General features: G+C 40.0%; 1 protein-coding gene across 23 annotated transcripts in view; it reads right to left on the bottom strand.

Annotated features, from left to right (window-relative positions):
• syne1b (spectrin repeat containing, nuclear envelope 1b) overlaps positions 1-17,746 on the bottom strand; it is a 157,034-nt gene that overhangs the window by 44,036 nt on the left and 95,252 nt on the right. For all 23 annotated transcript variants that reach the window (XM_028437996.1, XM_028437995.1, XM_028438007.1 and 20 more), the window contains 23 exons: positions 17,220-17,438; positions 16,864-17,132; positions 15,672-15,837; positions 15,438-15,593; positions 14,486-14,638; positions 14,211-14,393; positions 13,967-14,104; positions 13,292-13,477; positions 11,560-11,682; positions 11,268-11,450; positions 9,321-9,464; positions 7,573-7,761; positions 7,307-7,447; positions 5,857-5,970; positions 5,527-5,688; positions 4,801-4,995; positions 4,545-4,721; positions 3,618-3,809; positions 2,983-3,117; positions 1,737-1,840; positions 1,508-1,661; positions 1,302-1,421; positions 1,078-1,233 (listed from right to left, as the gene is read on the bottom strand). In XM_028437996.1, the coding sequence (XP_028293797.1) occupies positions 1,078-1,233; positions 1,302-1,421; positions 1,508-1,661; positions 1,737-1,840; positions 2,983-3,117; positions 3,618-3,809; positions 4,545-4,721; positions 4,801-4,995; positions 5,527-5,688; positions 5,857-5,970; positions 7,307-7,447; positions 7,573-7,761; positions 9,321-9,464; positions 11,268-11,450; positions 11,560-11,682; positions 13,292-13,477; positions 13,967-14,104; positions 14,211-14,393; positions 14,486-14,638; positions 15,438-15,593; positions 15,672-15,837; positions 16,864-17,132; positions 17,220-17,438 (3,759 nt within the window). The remainder of the gene's footprint in view (positions 1-1,077; positions 1,234-1,301; positions 1,422-1,507; positions 1,662-1,736; positions 1,841-2,982; positions 3,118-3,617; positions 3,810-4,544; positions 4,722-4,800; positions 4,996-5,526; positions 5,689-5,856; positions 5,971-7,306; positions 7,448-7,572; positions 7,762-9,320; positions 9,465-11,267; positions 11,451-11,559; positions 11,683-13,291; positions 13,478-13,966; positions 14,105-14,210; positions 14,394-14,485; positions 14,639-15,437; positions 15,594-15,671; positions 15,838-16,863; positions 17,133-17,219; positions 17,439-17,746) is intronic.

The raw sequence follows: 17,746 nt of genomic DNA, 5'->3' as shown, positions 1-17,746 counted from the left end.
GATGTTACTTGTTCCCTGTTAGTTCATTAAATTAGAAAATGTGTTATTTATCAGGCTTATTTGGGGGGAAATTGGTGCAGGTGGGGTTTGAAAGGTCACCTTCATTCAAAAAGGAGATTATTACTGTGGCTGAGAAGCGCAAACTATTACAAATGCCACAACAAATTCACATTTTTGAGCAAATTACTTTCATAAAGGCCACAACAAATTAACTTTTTTCTTAAATTATTCAGAATGAAAGGTGCAGTCTGCAACTCTTATAAAAGTGACTTTTTGTCATATTTGCTAAAGCTGTCAATATGTAAAGACAGCTTTACATCAAACTAGTAGTTTGTGTGAAAAAACAGACTCATTGAGCCCTCCTGCTGCTCCTGCAGCCTTTGGCAGATTGCCAGAATGCACCGCGACCGATCAAAAAAACCAATCAGAGCCAGGATTGTGTTTGATGGACTGTCTGACAGCTGTTGCTCACAGTCCCCGCCCCCTTTCCCAGGGCTGTAGTGCCGTCTTTTTTACAGTGTATGGTCTGGAGGAGTAGAAGATGAAATTGGTGACTTTTCTGCTTGAAAGGTAATTACTGCTGCTTGATTTACATTATGTTTGATTTGTAATTGTTACACTAGAACTCTGTAGTGCATGTGTTGTTAATGTGCGCAGCAGCCTCCGTGTGGGCTGCTTTAAGTGACATTGTGTTGTTGCTGCTGAGGTGTGTGCACATTGAGAGAGAGAAGCGCTGCAGTAATATGCTTTTAACAGAGCATGTTATATTACTGTGATGTTGCTGTCTGGCTAATGTCTGAGGGAGGGACTTTGGAAAGTTTGGAGGCAGGGCAAGCATTAAAAAAAATAAATTTCAACTCAAATTTTTCAATCAGAGATTTTTTTTTAGGCAAACTCGCCCAGCCCTACAACAAACCTTTTATTTTTAGCTACAACATAGAAGACCACATAATAAGTACTGTTTTCACTTATTTTGATTGTAGTTTTGTTTCATTCCATTCAAAATCGTAAGTTATGTTGGCTTGGGTGTTTTATGTTTTTAAATTCTCAACATTTTTTTTCAAAGTTCAGTTCTACCTCCTGCTTTTGAAGCTGTGTCTCTGTGTTTTCAGCCAACAGCACCGACCCAGAGAAGATGTTGTTCTCCACACAATCCAGCCAAGAAGAGGTAGATGACACAGCTGTGTACAGCTGTTGCTGCATCTGCATCTTTTTTGTCTCACCATCACCAGCCTATGTAGATAATACAGTATTCACAAACTGTTTCCAAAACAAAGAAGGTATAGGAATGATGCACGAACCTGAGAGCTCATGTCCTCCATCGTCTGTCTGAACCCGTCATACAGAGTTTTCAGTGAGGATTTGTCGGCCTGGCCCTCCTCTTTAAAAAGTGTGCTCACACAAGAAGCTCTAGAAAAAATCTGACAAACCAAACAAAGCAGGACTCATCTCTGATCTTTACTCGTCGTACTCAACTCTCACACTGATGAACCTTCTGGTTTCTTACCGGCTGCTTCTGGTCCTGTTCTAGGCTTTTCTGCAGGAGCTGCAGTTTGGTTTTCAGCTCCAGTCTCAGACACTCCCACCTCTGTCTCATCTGGTCTCGTCCTGCCTGAGCTTCTCTCTGAGCCAAAGCCGCTGCTGAACACGACTCAGTCGCTCTGGACAACAACAATAAGTAGTTCATAGTACAACGTGTACAGTCAATTTAGATGAAATATCTTTTCTTAAGGTACCTGGCACTGTGTGGAGAAGACTGCTGGGTGAGGATCTCCTCTCCTCTGCTGGCCACTGACTGCAACAGTTTTTTCTGCTCTGCAAGTTGCTCCTCCAGTTCCTCCTGGAGATCACATGCAAACAAAGGGATACTTTAATATTCATGCAACGAAAAGCAAAATTATCACTTGAACAGATTGGTCACAATTTTTCTGTGAAAATAATTATTTAAAGATGGTTAATTAAATACAAAGACGTATCAAGTGCAGCAGTATGTAACTCTACAAAGCTGTATTTATGTCTTGGCCCTGTTATAGACAGAACCCATAGACAGCATAAAGCAAAAGTGAATAACTTAATGAGTGAATGTGGTATTTAGTTCTGCACTGAAGTCATCCTACTACCGGTATATATATATAAATACATATTAGGGACGCACCAAAATGAAAATTCTTGTTCAAAACCGAAAATGAAAAAAAGGCAGAAATTAATTATTATGCAAATTATTAGTACCATTGCATTTATGGCTTTAAATATGTACTAACCTCACTAAAATCAAAACATTTAAATTGTATAAATTAATACTAATGATTCAAAGAATAAATCAATTCACAATGTTAAAATATTTATTTAACACTGACATTCCAACAATGTACAATATATATATAAAAAAATTAAAATTTAACTAGTCCCCACCCATACATTAAATAATGTAAATTTTCGGTGGTGGGATTTTCAATGCATCACTAACCCAATGCTTCTTGAGCGGACACTATGGGCTCTATTCTCCCATGCACGCAAGTCCAAAAAGCCGCGCAGAGGCACTGTATTTGGTTGTGTGCTATTCTCCTCCTGTACTTAAGTCAGTCACTGCGCGCCTTCATCCCAGTTACGCACTGTGGGTGGAGCAGCCTTAAAATGTGGGTGTTCCCATTCAAATCTGGCTTTACGCGCATTCTCCGGTGTGCGTAAGTCCTTTTTCTCTTACGTGCTTCTAACCGTGGAATAAGTGCAGCGCCCCGATAAGGTGAAACATTATATTGCACTAGAAATATGGATAGGAGAAAAGTGCGTAACTGCAGGCGCGCAAAAAAGTGCTTAAGTCCAGACAGGAGAATAGATTCCTATGTGTCTGACAGATATGAACGTTTTTCTCCTAAGATAAGAAATCATGTGCCACTGATCAGTGATGGCTCATCTTCTTTTTTTGTTGCCACAAAATTCGAGAACAATGAAATAAAGGCAGTGAGACAAAGTGAACATTACCCTTTGCTTCTGCAGACTGTCTTGGTGCTGTAGGGATCGAGTGGTCCGAGCATGGGTCACCCAGTCCTGCAGACTGGGACTCTGAGAGAGGCTTGAGTCACTGGATTCACTTTCCTCCTGCTCCTGAAGATAAACCTGCACCCGAGCAGCATCCGGAGTTTAGCAACTTTTATTCACTTTTCTCAAATGAATTGACTAGTATTGTTGATTTATTAGTATAATGTGCATAATGTGATTGAAAAATAATAATCTTAACTACTCAGTACTTGTTTGTAGAGTATGTGGCCTGTTTGCTTTGATTAAGTTTTGCTGTTACGTGGTTGTCGTTTCATATTCAATTGTTAATCAATGTATTGCAATGTATTGCTTCATTTACTGTTTGAGTCCAAATTATTTGTTAATGTTCCTCTTTTTTACCAAACAAATAGAATAAGTTGGGATGGTTAAAAGTGTCATTTTCATCTTTCTTCTGACAAACTTTATTTGCTAAAATGCAAGCAAACAAATGTTACAACACACTGCCTGTTTAACTCTATACAGTGGGTGTATCCACAACAATAAATGTTCATAAACATTACATGTTGCTATTGGCACAACTGTGCAACTGTTGTAAGCATGGCAACTACATTAGTCACCTGGATGTTAACCTGCTTGTCCTGTAGCATCCTCTGAAGCTCCAATAGACCACCCTTTAATGTGCGTAACTTCCTGGTTAGTTGTTCAGCCTCCGCTCTGGTGTCAGTCTGGCCCTCCATCAGCAGGTTCTCACTGTGCATGGACAGCTCGGAGAGGGCCGACACCTTCTGCTCGATCTCCAGCAGCATGTTCTGCAGCAGCAGGAGGAGAGAGGCCAGTTCAAACATATTGTGTAGCTACAGGAGCTGCACCCCCTCCCACCCAGCTCTGGATCAGCCCCCTACACGAGCAGCTTTGTTCGGCCTCTGCAGAAGGAAAGCGTTCATCCTTGATCCAACTCTTCGGCCTCGCCTCCTGTGCAAGACATTACCACTAATCCTTCACGCTCCATTTAAAGACGGTTCTCCTCCTGTGTAGCACAACATCCTCCGTCAACTCAAGGAAGCAATGTTGACCAAAGTTGCTCCAGTGGCTTCCATTGCATTAGCAATCCAGCACAAGTAAAGCATGAGGGAATCCTTCTATATCAGAGACGAACTGGGCTAAGCTCCTCCCACACCTCTTACGTTTTACAGGATTCCTCTACTTGCATATTCAAGCAGCTTTGTCACCTACACCAATGCTGTATCAGCTCTGTTAATCATCTAAATGGATACTCCACCCTGTGCCTCCAACAGGCTCCGTCCCACACAGAGATATTTGCATAATCTGCTTAAGACCAGAGCTTCAGTCGCTCAGAAACCCCTCTAACTTCACTAATGCTCATGTTTATCCACTGGAGCACAATCTAGGATGATCCAAATGTAGGATAAAAAAAAGGCATGTGTAAATAATCCAGTCTGAGCTGCATTTGTCTGTTTATAACTAAGTTTGAGGTAAACTACATAGACCTGAAGAACTACCGGTACACTAGGTGGAGCTCTTACTTGGCATTCATTGAGCTGATCCTCCATATCTGACTCCTCTCGAGGTTTATCTTCAAGAATGGATGTGACGACAACGCGCATTGGTTTGAGCCATTGCTCCAGTTCATCTGCATGTGTGCGATAGCGATGTAAGGCCTGCTCCTGGCGCTGACCCTCCAGTCGGTCACAGAGGCGATCCTGAAACACGTTTGACATGGTTTGTATTGTAGATTTTCTGAGATGAAAGCACAGAGGCTGGATTTTCATTGTGAAGTACCTCCAGGAGCTGCTTTCTTCCTGAGGCCTTCATGTGGATGGTGGCCATTCTCTCGGCCAACACTGCCAGGGACGACTGCATCGCAAGCTGGTCGGCCATGTCTGTGTCCATGCCATCAGAGGCCAGATCCTCAGTGAAGTTGGCCTGTAGCCTGTCTATCTCTTCCTGCACACTCTGAATCTCAGATAATAATCCCTGCAGAAAAATATAAAACAAAAACATATCAGAAAACATCACAAAAAGTTGTGCACAGAGCAGGGATAGAGCAGAGTCACAATTAAGACGTCACATTACAGTTCAGTCACATTAGGACTAGGATTGGAAAGATATCTGGTAAATTTCCATGAGAATTTTTTGAAATGTTCAAAATATTACTTTCTCATGGGAATTATTTATTGTAATGAACCGGAAACAGGGACTAACTTTTAAATAACTGATGGTGATAATTTAGATGATGCTAAAATAAACTTTCCTAAATTTGTTTAAAATTTCCCGTTAATTAATATGGAAAGCTGCTCCTTGAACATTAAAAATTTCCAGAATTATATATTTTAATTGCATTATTTTGAATGTTAAATGATTTTTTATATATACTCCTCTGGTTAATTCCAATAAATAATTCTCAAGAAAAGTTCATATTTTTGAATAATCCCAAAATTGTCAATGCTAAATTGCCATAAAAATTTACCTAAAATCTTTTCAACCCTATGTATGACTGGAACCCACCTCATGTGCCTTCATGTGGCTGTCAGGACTTTTGTCTTCCTCCAGAGGCTCACTGAGTTTGCCTTCCAAAGCCTCCATTTGAGTGGAGATGGACTGGAGTGAGGACTGGTAATGCTGCTGCTTCTCCAGAGCTTCATACAAAGACCTTTGCTTCTCACTGATCTATTATTAGACAAGAGCAGGCGAGCACCAAAATGAGTTCATGTCAAGACAAACAATGCCAAATAACCTTGTATGCTTAGGTTGGACTAAAAATGAGCCAATAATGCTTTTTAGAGAGTACTCTGTTAAAAGCAAAGATGAGTAAAATTCTTCTCTTTTTTTACATACCACATGTTTTAAAGTCTCCCATGAGCGCTGCAGGTCATCCAGGTTGGCCATGGACTCAAATGTTGGGTCATATAACTCTTGTATTGGTGCTCTTGTGAGCGTCCCTCGTCCCATCTGAGATAATAAAACGTAATGAATGCATGAGCACATTTTATGAATCAAAACAGTTAGAAAATAGACAATGAATTTAGATGAACACTAAAAATAAATGCTGATTCAGACTTGTAGATGCAGGAAAGGTCTGAAAAAAAACACTAACTGGCGGTCATTTATCAACCAATGTCACGTTCAGATCTGAGCGCACGTCATGTGTTCGATCAAATTCATGCAAGCTTTGGTATTTATCAATTCTGACGTGAGCGTACGCTGATCAGATCTCACGCAAATCTGATTGAGTGGATTTGTGGTTCAGCAGAGCAAAATCTGACTGAGACTGAAAATGAAATATTAAACAAACCTCATCTGTCGTTTAAGCTTAAGCAAACACACTTTTGGACAATATCAAAACTGATTATTAGAGTGAATGAAACTAAATAAATTGAGTTTCCTAAAATCCCATTTTATTACTGATACCACTTTTTTGGTTTTCTCTCCACGGAATACTGTACACCGCTGGTAAATACTCCTACCGTCCGAGCAGGAGCAGTTCACCGGTGCGCACACGCACACTTACACACACCGGAGTGTAGCACGACTTCTGCTCTGTATTGAACCGGGTGAACGCTGCTGTGAATCAAATGCTTATAAAATGTAAACTATACCTTAAACTTCATCAGTAATATGATGAAATATGGGCAAAATTGGCTAAAGGCAAAATAAACACAGACAAGGGACAACATTTAAGGCTTTCTATAAAGGGTTTCGTTAACTTATTTTTATGTGTTATTTATTGACTAAAGCATGCAGATAAATGATGCTGATATAAACATCATATTTCAGTGTATCTCTCCAGTGTCTGCTGTGATGTTGTACGCAGCATGCACACAGGGGGGCAGACGTCACCTATGAGCTCCAAACAGAGGAATGTTGCAAAACCGTACTTTTAAGTCCAGTTTTCACTCTGTCAAAAAGCACATCTTTGTTTTGCTCCTCCTCAGATGTTAGGATTTCCTTTCTTTTCTTGTGAGTGTTTGTTTGGCCTCAGTGGTCGGGGCCTCCAAACCAGGAAGATGTAAGGTCGTCACAAGTTAATGACGATCAAATTCAGCCGCTGGATTTATCAACACCCGATCATTTGTATCCTGGGATTGGTCAGATAGGAATGTTTCATGAATTACACGTGGTCCTGTCGTACGACCAAATGTGCACTCAAATGTACACCCGTTTTCACGCAAGGTTGATAAATGAGGTGGATTGTGTCTGTTATTCTGAGTAAATAATGTCAGTAAATGTAGGTCTGTAAGTATTATAGTTACATGGACAGTTGATTAGAGAAGTTTAATGACCACACCTTTGTAACTGAAGCTTCAGCGTATGTGACAGGAGACGGGGAGCGACATACAGAAGGTGATGAGAGCTCAGTGTTTGTGCCGTCCTCCCCAGACTCCTCAGTCACAGGAGACAGCAGCGTGTGACAGCGAGCGGCCGACATCTAACATGCCATGCAGGTAACAGAAAGCAGACGTACATGGGGGATTAATTAATCATCCACAGGGTGGATCAACAAGTTAAACAGATCGATTATTGATTATTAGGATGACAAATGGCAGCCTTTACCATTACAGCCTGTGATAAAGTATTCTTCGACATGTCATCCTCCATCTCCCTCGAGCCATCAGATAACCCCTCCACGTCACTCACTGTCAACAGCATGGTGGCGTGCTTGGCTTTCACTGCCAGCATTTTGCATTTTGAATTCAGCGATGCTATTTGATCCTGGTAACCTTTGATCTTTTGGGCAAGTTCCTGTTAAACATACAAAAATAACCTAAAGTTACAAGACAAACAAAAAAACAGTCATCAACATCCCCCGCCAGATTGGTTGTCATTATAAGTCCTAAATCTAAGAACTTAGATGTATACATAACAAAATATTATCGCGTCAGAATATTATCACGTGGCCCGTGCTGAATAGCACATACCATGTTCCCGAGAATTCGGTGGAACTGAGTCATTTCACTGAATTCTCGGGAAAGTGGTATGTGCTATTCAGCACGGGCCACGTGATAATATTCTAAACAAATGAAATAGTGCAAGGTAAAATCTTTATCTACGTTGAATTGCCTTTGAAACAATATATCACTCGACTATGTTCCGATAAATTTAGAAATTACCAGGGAATAAAAATTGCCCCCGTGGCACATACGGAGTACTGGGCCCCATTCATATATTGGTATCAGTCAATCATGTCAATTATTTGGGACCACCAACTATCGCAATGTTTGACTAAATGAGAAAACGACTTTAATGTTAATTACCAAAATAAAAGGGGTGTGGGCCCCTAATTTACTTGTGCAAGGCATAATTGTAATCTAGGTTTAAGTAGTTTTAAAATGATATATCACACGACTATGTTCCCATAAATATGGAAATGAGCCACCGGGCCACATTAAAAAAAAGGGCTCCGAGCATCTCATCATATTCATTCATAGATTATTCATACCAAACTGCATTCCAATCTAAGGAATACTAACAGAGGAGTAGTCATTTGAAAAATAGGGCACCTGGGGGCCCCCGTGACACGTACGGGGTAATGGGCCCTATTTATATATTGGTATGTGCCAATGATCCCGTACCACATTGACTTTTGGTTTTTTTTTTTCTCTTGGGGCCCCTTGGGGGGGAAAACATTGCACGCTTCTCATTTTCGAACTCCATCAAGGGATTGATACCCTAAAGTGACACACCAAATTCGGTTATCGTATCCTTAACAGTTTCTGAGAAAAGTTGTCCCATTTAACTCGGATGGACGGAGCTCAAACCTATAGCCCCCTTCCACTTTGTGGCGGTGAATAATTATGTTTACAACATGCAGGTCACACAATGTCACAAGTACACTTAGTTTTTATGAAGCCAAAAATATTTAATTAGTTAGGCACAATTAATTAATGCATGTAATCAATGCATGGTGCCACAATTAGTGACAAAAGGGTCCTTATGAGAAATTAAAATATGAAATAAATACTTTAAAGGAGCAGATGTGAACATTACCCAACATAGCATATGCTTTAACAAATAAAATCTAAACACAAATATAAAAATATTGTCTAGAACAGTGATTCTCAACTGGTGGGACACGACTTAAAAGTGGGTCGCAGACAGCTTTTAAAAAATAAATAAACACTTAATGTCTCTCATGTAGAGTTGGCAAAATGTGGGTCCCAAAGTGAGACCCTTTGAGAACCCCAGGTCGAGAAAATTATGTATTGCTACAAGAAGTGACATACTGAGTAATAAATAATGAATAAATCAAACAACACGTCATACAAACAAAAAAATGGGTAAAAAAGATTGAGCTATTTTACTTCATGGTGAAGAATCTGTGCCTGTAGCTCCTGGATGTTGCTGGAGGGGATGGGTCTGTCCTGAATGACCCGATGAGCTTCTTCAATCAGTGCCTGCAGATCTTTCACTTCCTGTTCGTACTGCTCATGCTGCACTACAGCCTCCTACCAAAATAACACATCGCCTTGAGCTCACGCTATAATGCCACGCTTCTTAACATATGGAGGGTAACACATTTTCACTTACATTTCAAAAAGAATTAAACTTCTTAAACAATGTACCAATCAGGGTTGGGGTCAATTTGTATTTTTATTTTTCAATTATCCATGTTCAATTACAATTCAATTAAGATTACAGTTAACAGCATTTTTACAATTAAATTAAATTAAAATAAAATTAATTTATCTTCAGAAAGTCAATTCCAATTACATTCTCAATTACCAAAATTCAATACAAATTAATCACATTTACTGAGTCTGAAATAAATAACCTAATAAAAGTTAACCTTCCTTATAATAATGGGGGCTAAATTAGCTGTAAAATACACTCGTAACAAAATGCTTATTTCATATCTATTGGTTACCTTGTTAGGCTACCTAATCAATGAAATTCTAGGTTTTAATGTTTTGGGTTTGGGCATCTGAACCTTTTTTGTGTGAGTATACCACTCGGTTAAATTTTTTTCTAATTGGTAAAATGTGGGAAAGCTTGATATGAAACATATTTTAACTCATTCAGTGCCAGCCATTTTCACCCCCCCCCCCCAGGGCCAGCTGGTTTTTGATTATTTTGACTAATTTTTAACAACCCACAGAATATTTTGTACTACGACAATCTGAAATCTGAAACCAGATTCTGAAAGATTAAACTCTCTACTTTCATCAGAAAAATGAAATTAAAATTTTATTTCTAGCTTGTTTCATTCTTCTGTAATCAGCAGTTGAATAGTGGAAAGTTTCACACAAATCGCCAGTTTGTGACAAAAAGCTGAGAAAAACCGCTTTTTCTGAAAAAACCTATTAGTGACTTTGAAGCTATTTTTTTGCTTTAGGGACACCTTAACAATGGTTTCCTTCTATAAAACGACAAAAACAACACTGAGACCGGGCTTTTGATTGCAACATTATTATTATTTTGTTATCTATGTCAGAGTTGAATTGATTTCTTACTTTATTTTTGATTTCTTACTGTATTTTGGCATTCCTCCAAGTCTCTCCCCCGTCATTCTCCACACACGCAACATCCTCCACCTACCGGACATGCCGAGTGTCACCGCTTGCCCTGTTTTTTTGATCGTTTTATCTCACCATCGCCACACTCTCAATAGTCGACTTAAGTTCCACACATGCTCTGGTCGATTGTGCGCTGCTGTGAGCTGCTGGGAACTTCAGCATCAACTCTCGTAGTGCCATTTTCTGTCTAGTAAACTCCTTTCCTCTCCCTCTGAGCTCTCATTCAAAGGTGCGCTGCTGCCACCTACATGTCACCAGTTGGACACCTCATCATGGTAGAAGTTAGATATTCACCGGAGAGCTTCGTCACACTGTCTCCTAGCAACCCCAGCCAAAAAACACAATTCACGTCTATAGACGTGAATGGCACTCCACGTTACTAAACCAATGCACTCAATGAGTTAATTGTCAATTGTTAACTACATATGTGTAGAACTGTACATAAAACTGTTACATGGTTCTCTAGTTTTGCATTAAATCATAAATAATTTTCATAAAATTTTAATGGAAATTACAATTAGAAAGTAATTTATCTGAACTCCATTACAATTTAATTGCAATTATGACAGCAACAGAATGTTTAAATTCCAATCACACCATTATTGTGATTATATATGAATTCTGCAATTCCAATTATCAATGACCCCAACCCTGGTACAAATTAAACTGCAATTAAAGTTGAGAACAATTGACATGAAAATGCGGCTGATAATGCAATAGCGCCCTGTACTGTACCTGTAGGATATTGCATTGCTGAATGGCCACGTGCTGCAGCTGGCTAGCCTCCTGCTGCAAGCGCAGAGCCATGCGACAGATGGCAAGGTTGGCCATCACCTCCTCAGGGACCTGCAGAGCACTCTGACACAGCTGCACCGCCTGCACCTGCTGCTTGAAACTCTCCATGTCTGCCAACAGACGCTGCACAAAACAGTGTTAGAATGGAAGGAAAGTGTGCATAAAGCACAACATGCAAAATCTGCATTGAAGGTGCTTGTAAAGGCTGGTCTTATGCTGTAGATAGAGATACCTGTCGCTGAGCCAGCTGCTCCTTGAGGCTCTGACGAGCCAGCTCTGGAGAAGTCAGTGTGGCTTGAACCTGCTCTAGCATTACATGCAGAGCCTTCACCTCATTCTCTAGAGCTTCCATACTCTGAAGACAAAAAGACAGCTACATAAGTTACTTGTACTTCAAGCAAGCCAACAGCATCTGACCTTTAACCTGTAGGTTGGTCTGACCAGGGCTTAATTTGAACAAGATCAGGCACGTCCAAGATTTTGACCAGCACTTATTTGATTGGATCCAGCACCTCATTTGCTTTTAGGTGTTTTAATTACATTTTGAAGTATTATATTTGGAAAACTGTGTCTTTTATTGAGTTGAAATCACTGAAAAATGAACTGTACACACAACACTGAAAGTGAAGCTAGGCTTGAGGTAAAGAAGTCCAAGTTTGTTTCTGTGGAAATCGCAGAAGAGAGGAGCAGCAGCAACTACCATAGTGAGTAGCAGCACAATGCTAATGCAAGAGCACCCGCCTCCAACAGACAGGAAACAGGAGGAGAACTATCCAGGGGACATGAGAGGACTCAGGGACAGAGAAAAGAGAAGGAGACAACGTTCACATTTCTGCTATGGACATTGAGACCAGGATAGTTTGGATAAACAGTTCAAAGCTAACCTTGCCTGCAAAATGGATTCTGTTGTTCACAAACACCAGAATCCATCTTGTACCGTTCCCGCCACCATGAGGCAATGTTGCGGTTTAGGGCAGGATATCCAGGTGTGACAAAGGCAGAAGCAAAACTGGCACATGTGCAGTTGCTTTGAGAGAACTAGCTGGGCTACCGATATTAGCATAGCTCCTAATTAAAATAGAAAGATGTTGATGCAGGAGGATGGTTAACGTGCCATAACTCGCATACTCGTGTTGCAAAAACGGCTTACTATCCCAAAAGAAAGTTTTCACCAGCGGAGCCTTGTTGATGTTGTAGCAGCGTCTCTGCGGCGCATGCCGATGACGACATCATTTGTTACCGTGTGCTCTGTCCAATCAGCTTCAAGCATTCTGTTCATGTCCCTCCCTGGTTCTGAAAGGATTCGCCAGAGACAGACCCAGATCAATGTGGAGAACTCGAGTCAGAGGGAGGGCTACACATCAATCTGGCTCTTGCCAGGTTAGTTCAAAGCCAAGTTGAGCTGCTACTTTTGGCTTATGAAAGACAAAGCAAGCCTCGGCTGTGAAATATTTTAAAAAGTTGCGAGGATACAATGTGCTCCATGGCTGTTTTCTGGTCTGTTTTGAACAAATAAAAGGGAAAGCACATGTTTTATTTTCATTTATTTTCTGTGCTGCTGATTCATCAGAGGAGTTATGGCCTTATGGGTGCGATATTTTGTAAATATTTTGTATTTCTGGGTTTTTGTGTTCGGAAAGTTTAGTTACCTTTGTGATGAGAGTGGATAAATTAGCTGTGATTTTGCGCTGTCCTTGGTGCTGAAACATGGCAGCTTTGACAGCTGTCGCTGATTCATCATTCTTTAATTAAACATTTAGGTTAATTGATTGTTTGTCTTCATGTGATATTATTGGCCCGTTTAGTTTGCAAAAGGCACTTAAAAAAATGTATTCTGTGATATTTTTGTCTCTCTCTCATCCTTGGAACAACACTGGACCTGTATTCCAAGTCCTGATGATTTACAAATTAAACACTGGTCCTGACCAAGACAAACAAAACAGTGAATTGAAAAAGTTGTGCACCTTGTTTGCATCTTGGAGGCTCTGCAGACGTGTCTTCATGATCTGCTGGAGCTCCTCAGTGTGACGGCTCAGCTCACAAACCTGATGACTCATCGACTCTACTTGCAGCACCTCAGAGAGAAGATCGACCTTCTCTGCCATGGATTCCAGGTCACCATGAAGCTCTCTGGATTCACGCAGGACAGCCTGCAAAGAAGGAAAATAAAACAAGAGATTTATGAGTGAGATGCTTTTATCTAAAAACCAGGCTCTACTTTTGAATTAGCAAGAATGTGAAGACTGCAGGAATTACATTAAAAAAGGCAAACTTTGAAGAGTGGGAGAACATAGTTAATAACATTTATATCATAGGAAAAATCCCATTCTTCCTCCTATTATAAACAGAAAGGTTTACCCAGCTGTGGTCAAACTGAGCGTAAAATATTTTGGATATAAATTGGAAAAGGATTTGTTGCTGATCTATTTGTGTATTACATGTGTCCACACTCCTCGGTTACGGTTGTAAATAGTTATTAAAGTGAAAGACTCAAAAAAAACAAAAGAAAGGGGTATACTGAGAGAAAAGTTTTTTAAGTAATTCTTATTTTACTCTTGTTCTGTTCTAAGGTGTGTAAACATGACTGTTAATGTGTAAAGTGCCCTCAGAATTTTTAAAAAGAAAAGAAAAGTACATACCTGTAACATCCGTGTCTGCTCTTGGAGATGTACAGACGAGTTCCAGATTATGTTTGCCCTCCCTAGGCTTTTGGCTTTCTCCGACCACCTCAAAATGAACTCCAACATCTCGTTATACTCATCTAAATAACAAACGGCCTGAAAATCACAGGTTTGAAACAACGGATCAGTAATCTTTACATTGGCATCGTTACTTTTGGTGAGAGAAAAAGCCAAGCATTTAAAAAAGATCTTTAAATCCAACCTTTTTCAGCCAGTTGTTCCTGCAGTCAGCCAGTCGTGTTGTGTGGTGATGCATCTCTGACAGTTTGCTGATGGCATCAGCCAACTGTTTGGCCTGGAAGGGGTTTCTGCGACCAAAGTCTTGGGCAGCAGCGTCCAGCTCAGAGAGAGTACGACCACAAAAGTCCAACTCCTCAAAAAGACTCTGAAATCAACAAAACACAACTAGATAGATTCAACATCCTCAACATATCTGCCATGCTAAAACAAACAACTTTATATGAAACTGGTGCCAACCTTGACCTCTTCTTTAGCATGGTCAACATCTGGAGATTTTTCTTTGAACTTATTAGAGATGGTTTTGAGTTTCTCAGAAGTGTCTTGGATTCGGGCATTAAAGTCTTCTTTTATTTCCCTTGTTTTTTGATTTTCTCGTTCTTTGGAAAGAACCTGGATAGTAAGGGAGGGGATTATTATTGTTTACAAGGTTCAGTCACATTATACAATATTATTAAATAACAGGGTGACAGCAGAATCCGTGTATCATTCGTTTTTCATTTTGTAACAAAAACATGAAAAACAAAAAAAAAAACACTCATTATTTGATATTTGTTTCCAAAACCAAAATGAAAAAAACGGAAAACGCCTTGTTTTTCAAATTCAAGCTCTTTTGCTTCGGTACAGAAAACAAAAAACGGAAAACGAACACCTTTATTCATTCTCTCCATTAGCGATTTGCCAAAGTACGTGACCCGGAAGTGAACTCTCATCCGACGCTAACGGCTATGCTAACGGCAGTGCGGCATGACAAGATCGCTGCTTCCAACTGTGCATCTGAAACATGTCCTTTTCGCTTTAGCTGGTGTTGGGCACAGAACCTCCTCGACATTTTGGAGGATTTAGAGACTCATAAGTGTTGCAAAGCTAAAGATATCTCGGAATGTGTAACGCTTCACTTCTGGGTCACGTATTTTGGCAAATCGTTAATGGAGAAAATGAATAAAGGTGTTCGTTTTCCGTTTTCTGTACCGAAGCAAAAGAGCTTGAGTTTTAAAAACAAGGCGTTTTCCGTTTTTTCATTTTGGTTTTGGTAACAAATATCAAATAATGAGTGTTTTTTTTTTCATTTTTCATGTTTTTGTAACATAATGAAAAACAAATGAATGAATGATACACGGATTCAGCAGGCTAATAGGAGTTGTATTTAAATTTAGAGATAAGGGTATATAAGAAAAGGATCACGGATTACCTGATCCTCAATAGCACCCAATGCAAGTGAGACCTCAGCTAATTGCATTGAGATTTCAGAAGGTAGTATCGTGTAGAGATCCAGGTACTTGCTCTGCTGTTGGTCGGCTAATTTTTCCACGTTTTGCCGATAGGTGATCACATCTCCATGTAAAACCTGTTGAGAAAACAATACAGTGAAATAAAGTGACCAATGCATGGGGAGATGATTCGTTCAGAGGATGTTGCGGTTTACCTCAAGTTCTTGCAACAGAGCATCAATGTCAGGTGTAGGATTGAGAAGAAGCTCCCTGGTCTCCTGGATCCAAGCTTTAACAACACTAAGCTCCTTCTCCACTTCCTCCCTGTCTCTGAGCTCCTGAACTGCCTGAGCCCGCTTGGTCCGAGATTGTGTCAAGACGCTACAATCAAAGAGAATGTTCTGAATTAAAATCACAAAGGTTCTGAATATTCCTCGATAAACATTAGTTCTTTACAGCAGGGGTTCTCAACCTTGGGGTCGCGAGACAATAGGAGGGGGTCACCAGATGTCTTCAAGAAACTGAGAATCTTTTCTGAACAATTTGAACCAATTTTAGCTTATTTTTACCAGTTTTTTGCAACTACACCAAACTTACCATATTTTAAAATATTTTCATCACTTTTTCTTGCCATATTTTAGCACCTTTAAATGCATTCCCATTTCTGTCACTTATCCATCCATTTTCAATGTTTTTCTGCACAATTTTCAACTTATAAACCCTTTCCACCATGTTACCCACTTGATGTTGCATATGTTGACCCATTATTGTCACTTTTAACCTCTTTTCACCATATTTCATGCTTATTTTTGCCAATTTAACCACATTCACAATTTGTCATGCCCATTATTTGCCAGTTCAAACTAATTGTTCCTACTTATTTCTGCCACTTTTAATCCAATATTGACTCTTTGAACCCTTTTTAACACTTTTTCTGTCCGTTTTTTGGCCACTCTAATGTGCAAATTTTTACCAATTTCTGTGGTTTTTAAAATCCCATTTCATCCTTTACCACTATTCTTGACCACTTTTAACCCATTTCATTTCTGATTAAAACAATGATTTACATCTTAAAGATGACTATATACTATGAGCAAATAATAATAAACTTAATAACATTGGATATTATTCAGGTAAATAAATAAATGTGGTTATCACAGATTCATAGAACAATGGAGGATCATTTTGCTGACTATATGGATGGGCCCCAAAAAGGTCTCCCCTTCATTCCCCCTTATAGATGGCCCTGTCTCCACATGACTGTTTTTCCAATGTAAATGTCTGTGTTCAACCACCTTCAGGTACAGTGGGGGTCCCCGGTCTCTGGCATCTTTATTTAGGGGTCGCGGGCTAAAAAGGTTGAGAATCACTGCTTTAGCAGTCTCCAGAGGTGTAGCCACTCCTTACCTCTCCATTTGATCTTGCACAGCTCTGATCTCCTTCAGGCTGGGCAGCTCTTCCTGGTCGTTTGTGGGTGAGGGTACTTCCACGTCGTGCAGCAGGCTGAGGGCATACTGACGCAGTAGCGTCAAGGCAGAAAGCTCCCGTTCCAGGTCCTGACTCAGCACGTCATGCTGGTCTAACAGTGTCTGTAGTGTGGCTTTAGAAGCTTTCTCTACCGCACTGTCTGGGAAACGACTTTGAAGCTCATCAGAGACTGTCCGAACCTTCACCATCTGATTGGAAGATGCATGCCTTTCAATCTACCGCATTACAGGTACGATTAAAACAGCCATTGATTTCTACAGTGTCTGTTCATGTACCTTTTCTCTAAAAGTTCTCCATTCTTGTGCTGTGTCCTCAAGTACACGCTCCTGTCCACGTGCAACGCTGCGTAGCCGAGTCCAGCGCTGCCACACTGTGGTCATGGAGCGACTGATGGTTGCCTTACTAGCATCACTTCCCACCAGCTCCAGCTGAGTAGCTTGTTCCTCCAACTCACTCAGCTTCTCTTGGAAACCATTTACCAGGGACACAAGGGACTGCAAATGTTTGTTGATAGATAGCATTCACAGAATGTGTTACTTTTGGCACATATTGGCGGAAATTCATCTGTAATTTGTAAACTCATTACAACAAATGAACAAAAATTAGGTCAAAAAATGTAAACTATGAATACATCAATACACCTGTACACCGCTTAGATGGAATACTTAATGAAGTGAAGAACAAGTATAATTATATATAGTACTCTATACTATAATAAACTATATGTTAAGGTTTTGTTTATTCAGACAAGGTTTTTTGAGGAAATTTTATCTCCCGACATGTTTCAACTGTCAACTGCGAG

Source organism: Gouania willdenowi, chromosome 22, assembly GCF_900634775.1.
Source record: "Gouania willdenowi chromosome 22, fGouWil2.1, whole genome shotgun sequence".
In the NCBI taxonomy this organism is placed as follows: domain Eukaryota; kingdom Metazoa; phylum Chordata; class Actinopteri; order Blenniiformes; family Gobiesocidae; genus Gouania; species Gouania willdenowi.
Note: the sequence above shows the minus strand (reverse complement) of the source record. Positions and strands in the feature narration are given on the sequence as shown.